This window comes from Parasteatoda tepidariorum, chromosome 1 (assembly GCF_982258835.1).
Source record: "Parasteatoda tepidariorum strain Cologne lab strain chromosome 1, Ptep-v5.0, whole genome shotgun sequence".
Lineage (NCBI taxonomy): Eukaryota > Metazoa > Arthropoda > Arachnida > Araneae > Theridiidae > Parasteatoda > Parasteatoda tepidariorum.
Window position 1 is genome coordinate 2,085,432 of NC_141755.1, and position 17,800 is coordinate 2,103,231.

The window sequence follows — 17,800 nt, forward strand, 5'->3', positions numbered from 1 at the left end:
CTTTTCAGGGGCGCTGTTGGCCCTGAGTTCATTTTTAGGGACGACAATGCGCGACCACAAAGGGTTATCATGGTTGATGAGTATCTGGAAAGCGAGGATATTCAACGAATGGATAGGCCAGCCAAATCCCCTGACCTGAATCCTATTGAACATGCTTGGGATGCTCTTGGGAGAGCTATTGCGATGCGCCAACCTCCCCCCAAAACCATGCTGGAGTTAAAAATTGCTCTGGTGGATGAATGGGAAGTTCTTCCACAACTCCTCCTTAACTCCCTTATTAACAGCATGCATACTCGTTATGCATGCTGTCTGTCAGTCAGGGCTGACCATACACCATACTAGAGGCAACACACACTGTACAAGCCTCACTTTTATTGTCATCTTTTATCCGTAAGTTCAGACTACATTGGATTTATTGGCAATAGGTCTTGCCAGTGAATGGCACTTTCATTTTTGTTTTGCATACTTTATTATCATGGAATAAGCTATATCCATACCAAATTTCATTTATTTATATTCAGTATTTTTTGTATTTAGGAAAATGTCCTCCATCTCTTAATTTTGTCCTCCAGTGTACGTTAGTTTCTATCTTGATTTTCAAATGGAGTAAAATCTTTTAAGTTGGAAAACTGTACGGAATTGAAAAGTACATTGAACATAGATCTAAAAGAAAGTGTCATGGAAATTCAAAAAAAAATTTTTTGACAATTAAATACGAAAAATGTTAAGAAAGGGGAAAATATTGTAGTGCATTCCTATACAACTGAAAAGAGCAAGAGAGAAAGGTCAAAGGCATGGAACTGGTCTTCTCCCCAGATGGCGTATTCGAGCGTTGCGATCGCCTAATGTACTTATCTTGCACTCATATGCATTGCCAAATTTGCATGCAGTGAAAACAGTTCATAAAGTAAGAATGGGCTTAAGTTGAGCAGAAGCAGGCTGTTAAAAACGTTTCCGTTATGCGTTGCCTTTGGTTACGGATCTAGTTCAGCCTTGCATTGGCATATAAGATGTGTGATGCAATACTTTCTCTTTTTGTTTACAAAATAATGCTGATCGTTGGTTTAAGGCCTGTTTACACGGTCCAATTTCTTGTATCCGAGAAATTGGACGGATTTCTCTGTCCAAGAAATTTGATGATTCGTTGACACTATCCAAGTTCTTGAATGTCACTGATTGGACGAGAGAAACACTTGCGCATGCGCATTGTTCATATTCAACATTATAAAATCATACTTATATGACTTTAAAATTACTGAACAAATTCATATAAAATCACGATAACACAAATAAACGGCAACAGATCAATTTATTTGGACTAAAATATATGAAAACAGACAACAAAATGTCATAATTTGCTGCCTGCTTGTTGACGTCACAAAACCTAGGACGGTGATTGGTTAAGGGAGAAAAAACTTGGATGGAAAGTAGAACATGCTCTACTATCGTCCAAGAAGTTGGACCAAGTTCTTGGATGTTTGTTTACACGATCCAAGCTCAAAGCAAAACAAGTTTCCATCAATATCAATCAATCTCTGTCCAAGAAATTGGATCGTCTAAACAGGCCTTTATGGCGTACGATGGTATTACTGATTTGTCAGAAAGTTAGTAATTGGAGCTGGAGTAGAACGAAATTAAACATAAATTTACTCTTTCGAAACTCTTCCTCCGTTGCTAAAAAAAAGCAGTTAGTTATCTTAGGAAGTGGATGGGGGAGTTACAGTGTTTTGAAAAACATAAAAAAAGATTTGTATGATGTCAAAGTTGTAACCCCACGAAACCACTTTCTGTTTACTCCTTTGCTATGTAGTACTGCTGTAGGAACTCTTGAGTTTAGGTACATTTTTTATGGAATTGTTAATTGACTTGGTTTAATTTAGTATTATTTCTAAATTAAATATTTGTGTTGCAATGGTTCTTTATTTGTAGTAACTTTTGTACGATTAAAAAGATTGTTGATTTATTATAAACCTAGTTTTATTATTTAATTAATTGTTTCTACTGAGAATTAAGAATGCTTTAATTATTTTGCGTTAAATGCATTTTTCATAATATGTTTGAGTACTTTATCTGAACTACAAAATATTATGGGTTCCTTTTTTTAAAAAATAAATGCTAATAAATAAGTTTCTTTGAGCTAAGTTTTCCCATCAGGACTTATATAAAATTCGTTGTAGTAAATGAGAAAGAAAAGGACAAGAAAACAAAAGAATTCTATGTATGAAGTAACAAGGATTGCAGTATTAAATTTAGCTCTAGGAGAATACTCTTGCTGGAGAAAATACTAAATGTCTACTTTCTTTTTATATATAAGTGATAGTTTTAAGAAATAAATTGAGATTCGAAAATATAACATTGGATAACTATTTTGACATTAAGAATAAGCTCTTTAGAGTCAGAAAAAAAATATTTAAAAATTAATTATTTAATGCATATTTTTTCTAAATTTTTTACCATTAGTTTGTTTGTGACTAAATTTGTGTATGGTATATATATATATATATATATATATATATATATATATATATATATATATATATATATGCTTTACAAATATTTTTTTCCTTTGTGTTTTTCTTATTAAGTTATTTGTTCTTATTGAAAACCCAGCACATCATACATTCTTGTGAAAAAATTTGATATTTGCTGTAATACTGAAATCAATTCAATATAAGTGTAAATAGTTCTGTTAAGCATTTTTTTCCCCATGAATTAGGTAAACAGAGTAAAAAGAATTAAAGTTCTCAAGAAGAACTAAAGTTCTTCTCAAAATTTATTATATGTTGATAATTTCATGTAATTTTTAATACTTAACAGTTTCTTCTAACTCTTTGATTAATAGTGGCAAATATAAATTCTTATTCTAAATAAATGTTATTAACAGCCTCAATCTTTGGAACATTGTTTCATAAAAATTTTATCTTGCGCAATTTTAAAAAAATTTTATAATTTTTTTTACCAGCTTCTATAAGTACTCATTTTTATTCTTTGCATTTATTTTAATCATTAAATATTTTTTTCCCTAGATCAATCATTGAACCTATAAGAAATATAGGCTTTGAAGATGCTCGAGATTTTATGCTTGCTCATGCGGAGGAGTTGGACATACTAGATAAAACTGTTATTTGTAGAAGCGTGTTAGATCCAAGTGATACATTTTCTATTCGGTATAATAAGTTGGTTATTGGTGTAGGCTGTTTGAGCAATACTTTTGGTGTTCCTGGTGTCGAAAAACATGCCTGTTTTCTAAAGGTTTGTGTCTTTCTCTTAAAAGTTGTTTCAGAATATGAGATGGCATGGAAAAATGCGTCTGAAAAATATTTTAAAATCAGCTTTAAAATTTTTGAAAACTTATTTTTTGAACATGTTACTGTGGCAAAATAAATTTTAGTTCAAAAGATATAGGCTATATTTATTTATAACCAGAAGTTTACAATTGAAAATTATGAGTTTCTGATGTTTAAAGATTTATTTTCTCAAAATAGTATTTTCCTTCTCACATTCTGTCAATTAAAAAAAAAATTATTTACTAATGCCTCTCTTTGTTTAACAAATGATTAAAAAATAAGTTTTTAGTTTTATTAAAATTTCATGACTAATTTTAGCATATATTTGGTGAGCATTATAGCAGAACTTTCTTATGCTTTAAAAACAATATTAAATACTTAATTTTTGTACTCAGTATTTTACATTAAAATAATTATGTAAAAATAGAAAAAATTTCTGTTTTAGGAAACACTTTTTTTAATGGTAACAAATCTTTTTATTTTGCTAGTCCATATTTGCTGTCCATATTTTTATCAGTAATTTAATTTCTGCCGTTCTGTATTTTTCTTTGAGTATATTTCAAATGAATGACACTGTACAATAACATGGTAACTTTTCATTTTTATTTTAAGTCACTTTTATTTCTTCTCATTCATGCCTGACAAGTCTCAAAAATGTGTGTCCATTTTTGGAGAACTTATTTGGATTTTGACTGTTATTTGCTATTTATATATTTTCGTGGCAAATGAAGTTTTTAGTCAAGCAATAAATCTGAATAATTTTCAGAAGTTGCTGTAAATTGTTTAAAATTTGTGTTAACATTAATAATTAGAAAAATTGTTCATCTGAATAATGTAAATGAAAATTGATTTATTTACGTATCTTTTTCAGGAAATTGCAGATGCCCAGAAAATTCGTAAAACCATTTTGTCTAACTGCGAGAAAGCATTATGTTCATCTCTAACTAAAGAGGAAAGTGAGCGACTTCTTCATACAGTTATTGTTGGTGGTGGGCCGACTGGTGTTGAATTTGGAGCTGAATTGTATGATTTTAAAGTCAAGGTATATTTAAAATTTAAACAAAATGATCTTTTAAATATTGTGTAAATTATTTATGTACTACTTTTCTAAAAAAATATAAATGTCTTTTCTTAGCTTTTTATGTTTTCTTTTCTTAACATGACAACTGTTAAATATGTTAATTTTCAAACAGTGTAATTTTTCTGAAAACTGTTACAGTTTTTTTAGATTTACGCTTAAAAAAATCCAAAATAGTATTGTGGAAATATAAAGGCATTTTTGCTTCGAAAAAGATTACTTTACTTTGTAAACTGCCTAAAAAAGTTTGATTTTATGTGTATAATGTTGCTGGTTACTTTAAATATTTATTTACCAGTCTCTGATTATTTTATAATATATGAGTTTTTAAAATGTTTGATTACTTTTTAAGAGATACAAATAAAATAGAAATTTCATTTTATATCCATATATATTTTTGTTGGTTATTTTAAATATTATTATTGAAAGCTATATTAAGGGTTTGAGTTTTAAAAATTAATGATGAATTACTTATTAATCTTATTTAATTGTTAAGGGTAAGCTCTATGGTTTAATTCTTTTTTAGTGTCATATTTTCAAGATGTCAGGAGGATGGATACCTACTGTTAAAAAAACTAAATTTGAAAACTTACAATTTTGACCATAAGTTTTATTGATATTGATAGACCTAGTTAATGTAATTGCAAAAAATAAGATAGTTTATGCAAGTCTTTTAATTGCCTGTCTCCCTTTTGAAAAAATAAAGCTTCAACATACATAGCTTCTGGTAATTCATGCCTGGAGTTTTTTTCTCTGAAAGATGACAGTTGATTAAATGACTCAAGTACATTAGCTCATTTTTGCAATTATTGACTTGATCACTTTTTGTGGAATACGACAGACATATGCTATTTTGATAATAGAAATAAAATGACCCGCTTTGTTTTTCACTAATCCTTGATATTGTAAAAATCAAGTAATTTTAAAAATTGTTAAATATTTTCTTGATATACTTTTTCTATAGGCTTATATAATTCTTATAGACTTTTCTTATCTAATTTTCATGATCTTATCTAATTTGTATGAATTCCACAACAACAAGAAAAAGAATTTCTCCAATTTTTCCCAATATGAAAACTTATATAAATCTAAGGCTGGCATAAAACTTGAAAAGCTGTAAAACATCATTTAAAGTTTAAATAAATAAAAGAAACTTGCATCACAAAAAATTGTTCTGAATTATTTAGTGAATGAAATTAAATGTTATAAAAACAGCAGTGCAAATAAAAAATGCAAGCTATTTCAAATTAGATTCATAGTGTATAAGAGGAAAGGAAAACGAACCACTTTGAATAAGTTTTGTTGTAATGATGCAAATTAGGGACTACTTTTTTATGCAAAGTAGGAGTCAATCCTAATGGTTGGAAGGGATGACCTCAAGTATGCTAATTAATTTGTGTAGACAATATTTTAAGTTATGAAATCAGACGCAAAAACATACTTTCTCTAAATAAACATACCTTTCTTTGGATGAATTTCTGGTATGTTTTAATTAGTTTTGTTTTTAGCAACTAGGTTTTAATTTTAAAGATTATTCTGATACTTTCTTAATACAATTGATAATTTTAAAACCATGTATTTTCTAAAACTTCTTTTAGTGCCAGTAAAATAAGCATGCCCATTTTTTTTTAAAGTTATTATTTCTAATTTTTCTATTATTCTTTCCTTTAAGTATTATGCTACTTATTTTGTTTTTAGGATGTTAGAAGGTTATACAAGCATAGTGAAGATTTGTTTAAAGTAACTTTAATTGAAGCCACCAATATTTTGGGAAGTTTTGACACAAAGTTAAGATCTTACGCCGAGAAAAAACTTAGTGAACGTCTGAACTTTTCTCTACTTAAATCTTCCGTTGTAGGTAACAATTTTTATATTTCTTCCCTTGTGCTGTATTTTGCATATGTTAATTTAAAATATGTCAAAACATTTGTGTATTTTGACTTCTTTATCATTATTATCAAATTGATTTGTACAATAATAATATGTTTATGTCCTTTTTTGTATATTAAACAGATATTCTGTGTGCACAGAAAGTTGAAATATAATGTTAAAAGAAATTATTAGATAACTTAATTTTTTTTTACATATTTAGCATTTAAAAAAAAAATTCGAAAATCTGTCACGTAGTGATTGTTATTTTATTTATTTATCTAATAACTTTTGCATTTATTTATTTAATGCAATTTTATTTATTATTTTTGTTCTCCAAAGACTAACATCAACGATTTTAAAAAATATCATATTTTATATTAATTTTAGAAGTAAAAGAAGATTGTGTAATTCTAAAAGATGGTACTAGTTTACGGTGTGGCTTAGTTGTATGGAGTACTGGTTTAAGTCCTAGAGCTTTCACTCAACGTCTTGATTTACCAAAAAACAATAAAGGACAAGTAAGAGGAACAATTAATTTAATATATTTTCTAAAATTGAACTACTTTTTTTTTCATTTAAGCTGATTTTTTTAATAAAATGCTTAATATTTATATAAAGTGTACCAAATATGAAACAATACACTTTACTGATTTTTGATCTTGTGAATAGATTTGCACATACTAAAATGCAATCTTGATAGTTCATAACCTTAAATAATGTAATCAATTTGTGCAAACAATATTTTAATTAACAAAATCAAACATGAAAATATACTTTCTCTGCATAAACATACTTTTTTCCACTAATTTAGATTTGTGATCCTCAAACTATAGGAGTAGTCAAGAGGTCCATAGTAAAGTTTTAACTTCTTAGCTTTGCCATACCCCTGGTACTATTTAAATAAATCTAATTCTTTTTGCACTTAATTAAGTAACTCATTTAATTCCATGCAAAATATAATTTTCTTAATTAATATGTTTTTACTGTCTTATTTAATGATAGTCAATTTTTAATTGAATGATATAAATTTGTACAACATTTTTAACTATGTTATTAATAACAGATTTTGAAAGAAAAATGTTGGAATAGTTCTTATTAGAACTAAAAATTGTAAAAAGCCGCTTTTTTAAAACTTAATTACTCAAAAATTATTTGATCAATTTTGTTTAAATTTTGTGTTTTTTATTTTATTTAAGATTACATCCTTTAGAATGAAATAAAAACTGGTTATATTACAACTTAAAATTTAATTGAAATTATCATTGACACGTTTAATCTTTGAATGCTCTCCTAACTTGACTATTGGCATCATATTTCCCAAATTTCAGCTACCCTACATATTATAAGAGTACAGAATTCAAAAAAGTTTTTTAAAAGAAAAGAAAGTTAAGAGAAAGTGTGTTTTTTTTTTTTTTTTTTGTCTGATTTTATAATTTAAAATATGTCGTAAACGAATGAATTAGTGTTAAAAGTATAATCATTAAGATTACATTTCGGTTTGTGAAAATTGAATCATAGGGTTCTTAGGTATTTAGATGTTCTTATTCTATTTTGCAGCTACTAATTAATGTTCTTATGGAAATAAGATTAGAATTTATTCAATTTTTAGTTAAAGACTTTAGTTTTTTTTTCTCTTCCTTGCTTTTAAATGTCATTATTAAATAATTGTTTTTGTGCTTTTTTATTATCATTTAAATTTTAAATTTGAATTGTGTATTAAAAAATTTTAATAAATGTTTTTATTTAATATCCAACATTAAGAATGATGTTATGTAACCTCTGATTACCATACACCTAAAAAGTTACATTTTGGCCTGTATTCTTTCTGCTAAATGAAACCAGTTATTAAATAGGTAAATTGTGTATTTCTGCAAATTTCACAATTAATAAGGCGTTAAGGTTAAAAAAAATATGATTTATGCATTACTTTGACTTTTTTTAATACTAAGTATTGTGACTTCGTTTAAAAAACTAAGAAAAACTAGTTTATTATGCAATGAAGTCACCCATAATCCCAAATTAAGTTTTTGGTTATTATTTAAGAGAGTAATTGACATAATTGATTATCCCATTTAGATTTTAAAAATTTAAAAATATTCATTTAAGTGCAATGATTATATTTTTTTGGTTGATTTTTTTTTTTTTTTTTTTTTTTTTGAAAATAAAATATTTGTACTAATGTTTTCGATTGCTACTAAATACAGTAATTATACAATAATACTTTTAGCAATATATCTAATATTATATATAAATATTTTTTATTGAGTTGAATATATAAGTTTCTTTTAACAGATTTTGACTGATGACTTCTTGAGAGTCGTGGGTGGTCCATCTGGGGATGTTTTTGCCATAGGAGATTGTGCAGAAATAGAATCATGTCCACTGCCTTGCACTGCACAGGTCAGTTGATAATGAAAAAAATATAAAAGTGTCATTTTTGGTGTAAGATTTTTTTTTATAGGGTTATTATTAAATTGCAGCAAAATATGCCAAATAAATTGAATGTGATTTATTTCATTATTATCTTTATTGTATTGATTTTTTTTTATTTAGAATTTTGATTTCGTTTATTCTTAATCTCTTACAATGAGATTATATTTTATCAAAATTTGTAAATTCCCGACTTTTTTATTAATTTATAATGTCTATAAACGCAAAATTTAGCCCTTGTTTTGGAACTTCTAAAATAGCTATTATCCTCCATTACTTTGTCTCTAGTTAAAGAGTCTATTGTCAGGATTCTCATGGTCCTTTAAAAATTTTAGTAGTGGTAGTAAATTTAGGTTATTTGTGGAAGAAATTTTTTAATACCACTTTGTCATTAAGTGGTTTAGAATCTAGAATTTTCTTACAAATATACTTTAATTAGAAACTAATTTTTAGTGATAGTTAGACAGAAATTAAATGATCGACATTTGTTTAAATTTCGTACCATTTTTTAAAATTTCCAACCCCCTCGGGAACCCTGATTGTGAATCCATGTAATCCTTATGAATTATTTTTGGTTTAAGTACATTTGAACTGAATTAAACAAAATAACCTTTTTTTAAAAAATATTATTATGTGAATTGGAGCAAGTATAATCTGAGCCAAAAAAGAATAGAGCTTCTCTGCAAAACTTTAAATAAAGTTATCAATACTTAAGGAAAGTTTAAGTTAGTAAACAGTTCCCATTTACTTTTAATGATCAAAAAAATATTAATTGAACATTTTATTCATTTAGTAATAATTATTGAAATAAAGAGTCTTTAAAATTATGAAATAAATCGTTAGAAATAGATGTTCTGCTGTGGAAGATTTTAAAGACATGAATTGATGAGAAAATTAAAAATAAGCATTATTGGAAATAAAAGTTAATTACTGTTTCTTAATTTTTTTTAACTTAAAGGAAAAAATAAGTTTTGGAACTTTTTACTATGTTAAACATTTTTATTTAAAATTTGGATTAGAAATATTTAATTAACAATATTTTTTAATAATATACTTCAAATAAATATCTGTGACTCCCTCTCTCTTATTTATATTGCATTTATTTCAATTTTAACACTACCTGAATTTTCAATATAAATTGCTTTTTTTTCTCTTTTCTTTAAGTTTTAATCTAGTCTATAAATAAAGGACATTTCTATTTAAGGAACAAATGTTGGGTTTGTTAGGTATGTCCTATTGGTACTATTTTGAAATGAGTTTTTTGCTTTTTGCTGCATAGCTATTATATCAACTGCAAAAGATCTTGCTGCAAACTTATTTTTGATGTTTAAATTAAAAAACAAAAATAATAAATATATTTATTGTAATTGAGGCTGTCCATTTTCGCCATCTGGCAAAAGTTAATGTTGTAAAATAAGTTGTGAATTCAATCATCTCAGGCAATTCTATAATCATGAAGTTGTCATCTTATTGTTATTCACTTTTTAAAAAAAATGATAAAGAGTTTCATCATATATTTTCAGGTTGCTGAACGTCAAGGAAGGTATTTAACTGACAGTTTGAATGGAGTAACAAAAAAACCATTTCATTTTCAATCATTAGGCATGCTAGCATATATAGGAGATTATAAAGCTGTGACTGATTTACCAGATTTAAAAGTACAAGGTACTATACATTTTATGAAAATAGTTTTTTGGTGTTTCTTGCACTTGATTATAGTATGTTTGTTTATAGTAATATTTTTATAGCTAGTATAAGTTCTGTGTGTATATATATTATATATACAGGACGTCGGTAAGGACTTCAAATTATTAGCCAAATATAAGAAAATATTAGCCCAATTTTAAACTTTTTCCCCAGTCAATTTTTTTTAAAACAATTTTTCCCATAGAAAATTTTTAAACGAATACAAATTTACTATAAATGGAATTATTTTATAAAACTCACATTCAAATCAAGAGTAATTTATTTTGCAATTGTGGAGGAGTTAATGAATGGGAGAAAAGAGGAAAAATATAAATGTTTTTTCATCTTTGAGGAAAAGAAACAATGGAAAAATGGGAACTGAGTATTTATAAAATAAAATATTTAAAGCTTTCTTTAATTTTTTAAAAAAATTTATTTTGTTTATTTCAATATTTGTTTTTAAGAATCTTTAAGGATTTAAACTTTCTCATAAAATCAAAAGTTTATAGACTATATTTAGATTGAAAAGTATGAGCCATTTACACTTATTTGTATTTTTCAAGATAAAAATCATTTGATTAAATAGAGCTGCAAATTAAGGAGCATTTCCATAAGGTGAGCATTTCCCAGCACAAGTGTAATTGAAGGGCTAACAAATGTTTAAAAATCATAGGTTTACCCTTATGCTTAAGGCAATATAAAGGAAATAACAAACATAAACACCAATAAACAAATTTACAGAAATGCTGAAGATTGTTACATAACTGTACAAAAGTTCCTTTGTTAGTGTTGAGGAAAAAAATAAAAAGTGATACATAATTCACTACAACTAGTATATTTTCAAACACCAAAGTTGGGAAACAATTAGTTTGACTTGAGGATATAATTAATACTTAAGCTTGGCGCTTTTACGAGAACATATCTAAGGTATTTTTTCTCTCATTGCGCAGACCATTAGTTTACTTTAAAATTCTTTTAGATATAAATAAATGTAGATTTATAATAATTTTTTTCTTATTCACTAACACTTTCTTTTGTATATTAAAAGCAATTATATATTATTATTATTCATAAAGAGGCAAAGATTGATATAGAAGGGGTTAACATATGAAATACCATGAGGAGAAAAGAACGTAGTATTTTCTGCTTGGAGTTATATTAGTTTGTATTTTGTTTTGTTTAACAAGTTAAGAATCAGAAACAGATATCTTTCTTAGAATTGCTGACATCTACGATACAATTGAACCAAGAACTCTGTCCAAGACATTTGTGATGCAAACTGGCTCACATGGCCTTTTTACTTTAAAAGCAATCCACATCCAGAGCATGTAACTGACAAATCACAAGATGAATATGGCTTCAATTATTTTTTAAATTTATATGTATGATTATGAAAAATTTTTAAGGTATATTTAGTGTTTTAAATGTTTCAGGTTTCACATCCTGGATACTTTGGAGATCCGCTTATTTAACAAGGTTAGGTTCCTGGAGGCTAAGAATGCAAGTTCCCATTGATTGGTTGAAAACTTTACTTTTTGGCAGAGACACATCAAATTTTCATTAAATAGATGTTAAAACGTTTCAAGTTATTATTTGTTAGTTTTTTTTCTAATACAGTTTTTAATTTTAATATGTTTTATAGGAATATGATTATTAAAATAGTTTTTATGTTATGCTATTACTCTTCATTCTCTCTTTCTTAAGAAGTTACAGGAAAATCTTTTGATTTGCTTGGAAAAATAAGAACATCTGTAAAATTCCAAACAAAATATTTCGACTATTATATTCAAAAAATTATTTGTTAAATACAAGTAAATTAATAAACTAAACCTTTTCATATTGATCCTGAATTGAAAATAGAAAAAACATTTGCAATCAACTGACCATTTAATGTGTGTTGCTATTTTTAAAATTTATAACAGATGAATACCTAAAATTAATTTATATTAGAAAAGTGAATTATGTTTTGCAATAAACCCTTCAAAAGTTTTGTTGTGTATGAATAAAAATAATTTTTATGGATGTTAGACAATTTATATGGATTGAGAAAGAAAAAAAGTTTTTCCGAAAGTTTGAAGTTTATAAAGAGATGATGGGTAGCAGGCAGATGTTGATGAAACTAGGTGCAGAGTGTGCAGAAAATTAAACAGACCACCGTGAATAACTTTTGATGTAATGATCAGATCTTCATGTTCCAGGACTCAATCTTAATGGTTTGAGAGGTGATCTCAAATATGCTTATTAATTAATGCAAATAATGTTTTAAGTTGCGAAATCAATCAATGGATTGAAAAAGATACGTCAGAAATGAGAGAATATGACATTTCTGATCTTAGTTCAGATCTAAAATGTAAGCCAAACAGTTTCATCTGAAAAATATCCATGAAATTTGGTTTTATTAAGCCCTGGGAAACTTCAAATGCAAGATAGCTCACTACGCTAAACAAAGTCCTTGCATAAGAAACTTAAGATCTATCTACCAACATAATGGAATTAGCTTCCTCTAATATGTTATGTGATTTTATACAAAATGGAAATTAGCCATCAATGCTACTTTTGTGATTTAGTTTTCTTTCTGTTGTTTACTTTTGGTTGTAGTTTTATAAGTTTCACAATAGCATTGTTAATATGAAAAAAGCTATTAAAAAAAGAAAAACCTCCAGTTTCTGTTAATGTGAGGAAAATAAACTAGAAAAATTTCAAAACAATTCATGAGTAATATTTCAGTAAATATGCAACATTTTCATCTGGCAATTTTTAAAGGTATGGTATTTTTTTAAAATTTTGTAATTTTTATGAAATTATAAAATTTTTATAGCTGTTGTAAGGAGTGAAAATAGTGCTGAAAAATTCACCAGTAATATTTCATTTAATACACAACTTTTGATTAGTAATTTATTTTTATAAAACATTTGAAAAATTTGCAATTTTTGTGAAATTTTTAGGGCTTATGCGGGGAATGAAGATAATGCATAAAAATCCACGAATGATGTACTAATCCATATACAACTTTTGGGTGCTTTTAGATTATTTTTTTCTCTCCACCCTATTATACATGTTTTTTTTTTTACCAGTATGTAAATTTTGGTTCAATTTTATAATTTCGTTAAAATGGACTGATTTGATTATCTCAAAAAAGCGTGTTTCTTTATAATTAAAACACCACTTCCGAAAAATTATAAAATAGATATTAGCTGGATTTTTCCTAGTGATTCCTTTACGAAATAAATATTTTCAGTTAAACAGCGATTAATTTGCAGCATTTTCCCACTAACTACAATTGTATCGTTTAAAAAGTCACAAATATTTTACACACTAAAATTGCTTAAAAAATCATACTTTTTTCCTTTTTTTTATATAAATTACTCCATGTAAAAAAATTAGACATTTTCAGAGAAGTTTGGACACATGTATCGAGATTTGAGAAAAATTTTTGTCCTAAGAGAGCTTGAAAGTTTTCGAGGACGATTATTGGAATTCGAAGACTGTTACATTAGAACAACGGTTCCCCATTTTTTTTTTAGGCAATGGAACCCTAATGGATGAACCCTCTTTCGACAGAACTTCAACTTTATAGATGAAGTAAATAAAGATAATTGCGGACGTATTTACCATTTAAAGACTTCATTTTAAAAGCTCTTAATAATGAGAATGAGCTTTTTTCATTGTTTTATCATTAATAATCATAAGCCAATTTTTATGTCCAACAGATGAATTCGAAGTCACAAAGCTGTAACTAGTTGAGTTATAAATTTGTTTTAAGTGTAAATGTATGGGAGTAGCTGAGAATAAATAAAATGTGCAGAAATATGGTTTATTTTGAAATAAAAACTAAATCGAACTTCTGAAAATGTTAATGATCGTTATTTGAGAAACATTTCTTTATTTAATGGTTTGACAATTTCATTTATCACTTGAAAAGCGCGATAGGAAATAATAATGAAAGTTTTATAAATGCAGGATCTTTTCATAATTTATTTAATACATTATTATTAGAAAAATATCCATTTCTTTTTCAATGGTATTTTACTTTTATAAAATTTCATGAGGGTAACCGAAATATGTAATAAGTAATTTATTTTTGATTGGATCTAACTGTAATTAAAGGTTACTGGTTGAAACAAATGTTCTCGGAACACCTTTAACTATCCCACGGAAGCCTGTGTTGGGAATCGCTGCATTAAAACGTATCTTCTAACTATTTTGTTTATGTATGTATGATTCTGACTAACATTCAAATACAATACGCATCTCATTCAAAAAATTATCCATAAAATCTCTCAATATTAAAAGAAAAAATCTGCTCCATCTGTTCTCAATATCAAAACGCAAAAACAATAGAATGAAATATTGCACATTATTAGTGAAATATTTAAGAAACATTCTGAGTATTATCGTATACATTAATTAGAATTATTTTAGGCTAAAAATTAATAATTTTGATTCAAAAATTGATGGCGACCCAAAGCCAGCCCTCGAGTATAAAAAACTGCTTTTTTAATATTGAATGAGATAAACTTTGATGTAAAAAACTTCAAAATTTTAATTCAAGAAAATTTATACACTTGAGGATAAGGATGTTGATGACTAAAAATATTTGTAAAAAGTAATTTAAACTATAAGACACTGATTTTATTTTAAAACCGTCGTTGAACAGCCAAACCCAATTTTCGGGTTTATGGCTACTAATGTCCAACTACGTAGCCTCGTAATTTTGAACCCAATCTAGAAGACAAGAGAACTCCTGTATCAACTATCGGGAGAAAGTTGCCTTCGTGGAGGACTTTTCGATGGAACTAACCGCATTTGCGTCGCATGGAGAGGAAAACCTCCCACGGTTTACCTGACGGCAAGCGAACACTCACCCATGATCGGTCTACCAATGAGGATATTTTAAGTCAGCACCGTGGTCTTTGCAAACTGGGTGCGGAATTCGTATTGACCAACCATTGCTGGGATTCGACCCCTTCTGACCTCATTGGAAGCATAGAGCTCATAGGAAGCTATGATTGGAAGGCGAAATCTCAAGGGTGACACGAAGAAATACATCTTTCATATGTTGGGGTAGCTAAAAAACACTTTTGAGGACTGCCAAATTATCATACTGACACACACCTGTATTTTTTGCTTGGAAAGGCCCTATAAATATCATATCATGAGAATATGTCAACTAAGTTTCATACTTTTTCTCAACAATCATGCTTTATCGTAACTTCGTCAAAAATTTATTACAAATAATGAAATGTTCACTGGGACCACTATTCCATAAATATTATGAACTATACTAAAATGGTAGAATTATTTGCTTTTAAATTTTGGTTCAATTTTATAATTAATATAATTATATATTAATTATAACTCGTCTTTTTTTTTCTTCTTCGTGACCACAATTCCTTTAACAACATTAGAGCTCAAGTAGGGTCAGGTGGTTGAAAGTAGATACGTGTAGTAAAGTGGGTATATGTAAGAATATCTATTTTCTCCATTTAAGTTGAGATAATTTATTAAATATTTTTAGAGATATTTGCTGGGATTGTGGCCAGCATTTTTATTTTAGTGTTAGAGACTGATAAAAAAAAGTTTAATGTTTACAAACTATCTTTTTATAATCGACTTATAAAGTATGCTAGTTTAAGCTGTTGATAAATTTTCTTTCAATATCATTATAAACTATCAAAAACTATTAATTTTTGTTCAAACAGGTAAAGGGACATCTAAAGAACAGATAGAAATTTAAGTATAAATTTTATTTATTATGAATATTTTTCTGAGGTGGAGGTAAAGTGGTTAGGCTTAGCAAAATACTGTATGATAGGGATATTTTTTTTACTTCTTCTGTGTTACTTTTAGTAAGAATCGAAAGCTCTATATTTCATCTAAAAAATAATTTGTTTATTTGATCTCCATAGTAATTATAAAGCTAAAAAAAATATCTTTTAAAGAGAAGAATGTTAAGGGGGAATAACAATAAAATTACTAAAATAGGATAATGGTAAGACTTTCTGAGATATAGATGAGCTTTCATACATGTTTCTGATGGGTTCATATGGCAGTTTTTCGCTGAAAACAGCCCATAAAGCGACTCAATTCAGTAAAAATACAAGTCTGCTATAAATCTTAAAAACTTTTAAATTATACCTCTGTAGATATTAATTTTTACACCATCATTTATATTTCATATAAACTGAAAATTGTTTCACTCTTTTAGCTTTCTGAGGAAATTGTGTAGAGTTCGGCAAAATATACTGCATCCAAAGTGAAAATTAATTTTGATAGCATTAGCACTTTAATTTAATAATACGCAAAAATTTATTTTTTAGCAATTGTTTTTTTTTTTAAATGCATTTATTTAAGAACATTTTTATTAGTGAAATATATGCTAATTTTAGAATTATACCCACTTTGGGGTAATGTAGGTATGTATGTATGTTTCATGAGGGTAACCGAAATATGTGATAAGTAATTTATTTTTGATTGGATCTAACTGTAATTAAAGGTTACTGGTTGAAACAAATGTTCTCGGAACACCTTTAACTATCCCACGGAAGCCTATGTTGGGAACCACTGCATTAAAACGTATCTTCTAACTATTCAAAACATGTTATTTTGAATTTATTTCTGAATGCATGAACAATAAAAAAAAAATAGATACGTTCTGTCTTATATTTAATCTATATGAATCCAATGTATATAAAATGCATCAAAATTGCCAGTGAAATAAATTTAGTGGTTCGGTTTTAGAGCTTTCTTTAAAAAAAATGTTTGATTTTTAACCCACCCCCTGACCCTCATCACTTAGAATGCACAGGTCGTATGTTGCCTCTTATAATTATTCATAGCAATACAAGTGCAATTAAAAGAATAAAATATAAGACAATATAGTGACGATTAATTACAAAAGAGATAAAATTGTGATCTCATTATTATGATCACTGAATATCTATTGGTGATTTTTTTTTCTTTTCTGGATAGACTTTCATATAACGCCTTTTATAAACGATTGAAAACACGGCGTCCATTGATGTTTGTTCTGTTGTCGTCCAATAGGCTGCCTTCAATTTCAACCAATATACGTTTCTTAAACCGTTACATAATTCTTTTCCTTTTTCAATATTCATATTTATATTAAAATCGCTAGCTAGACCAAAATTATCAATAAATTAATCTTTAAAAAATCATAAAAATTCTGGAAAATAATATTAAGAAAAACCTTTTAATACGTACGCGGTTGAAAAGAGAAAAAGTTTGGAAAATGGGATACCTGCAAGTGACGTAGTCTGGGTACCTCGATCCTGATGGGTTGTTGAAACGTGGCATTTGTATACATTAGCAACTGTTCTTTCCGTTCTATTTCGAGCAAGCCAAGCCCGTCAAGTATCAATTATCTTAAGTGGCACATTCTATATTCTTACACAAAGATTTCAATTCTCTCACTATATATTTCTTA

General features: G+C 27.3%; 1 protein-coding gene across 1 annotated transcript; it reads left to right on the forward strand.

The window, feature by feature from the left end:
• The first annotated feature begins 1,393 nt into the window (after positions 1-1,393).
• Positions 1,394-12,026, forward strand: LOC107438858 (uncharacterized). Its single transcript, XM_016051258.4, has 8 exons — positions 1,394-1,837; positions 3,027-3,252; positions 4,159-4,329; positions 6,064-6,223; positions 6,625-6,755; positions 8,530-8,637; positions 10,191-10,332; positions 11,787-12,026. The coding sequence occupies exons 1-8, from the start codon at positions 1,581-1,583 to the stop codon at positions 11,915-11,917; spliced, it is 1,326 nt and encodes a 441-aa protein (XP_015906744.3). The 5' UTR covers positions 1,394-1,580; the 3' UTR covers positions 11,918-12,026.
• The last annotated feature ends 5,774 nt before the right edge of the window (positions 12,027-17,800 follow it).

What these genes read in the sequence shown, in the direction of transcription:
- LOC107438858 (XM_016051258.4), top strand. Translation starts at nt 1,581, where the DNA reads ATGGTATTACTGATTTGTCAGAAAGTTAGTAATTGGAGCTGGAGTAGA. An exon ending in ACTTAAATCTTCCGTTGTAG is followed by an intron (nt 6,224 to 6,624) that starts GTAACAATTTTT and finishes TATTAATTTTAG; the next exon opens with AAGTAAAAGAAGATTGTGTA. An exon ending in CAAAAAACAATAAAGGACAA is followed by an intron (nt 6,756 to 8,529) that starts GTAAGAGGAACA and finishes TTCTTTTAACAG; the next exon opens with ATTTTGACTGATGACTTCTT.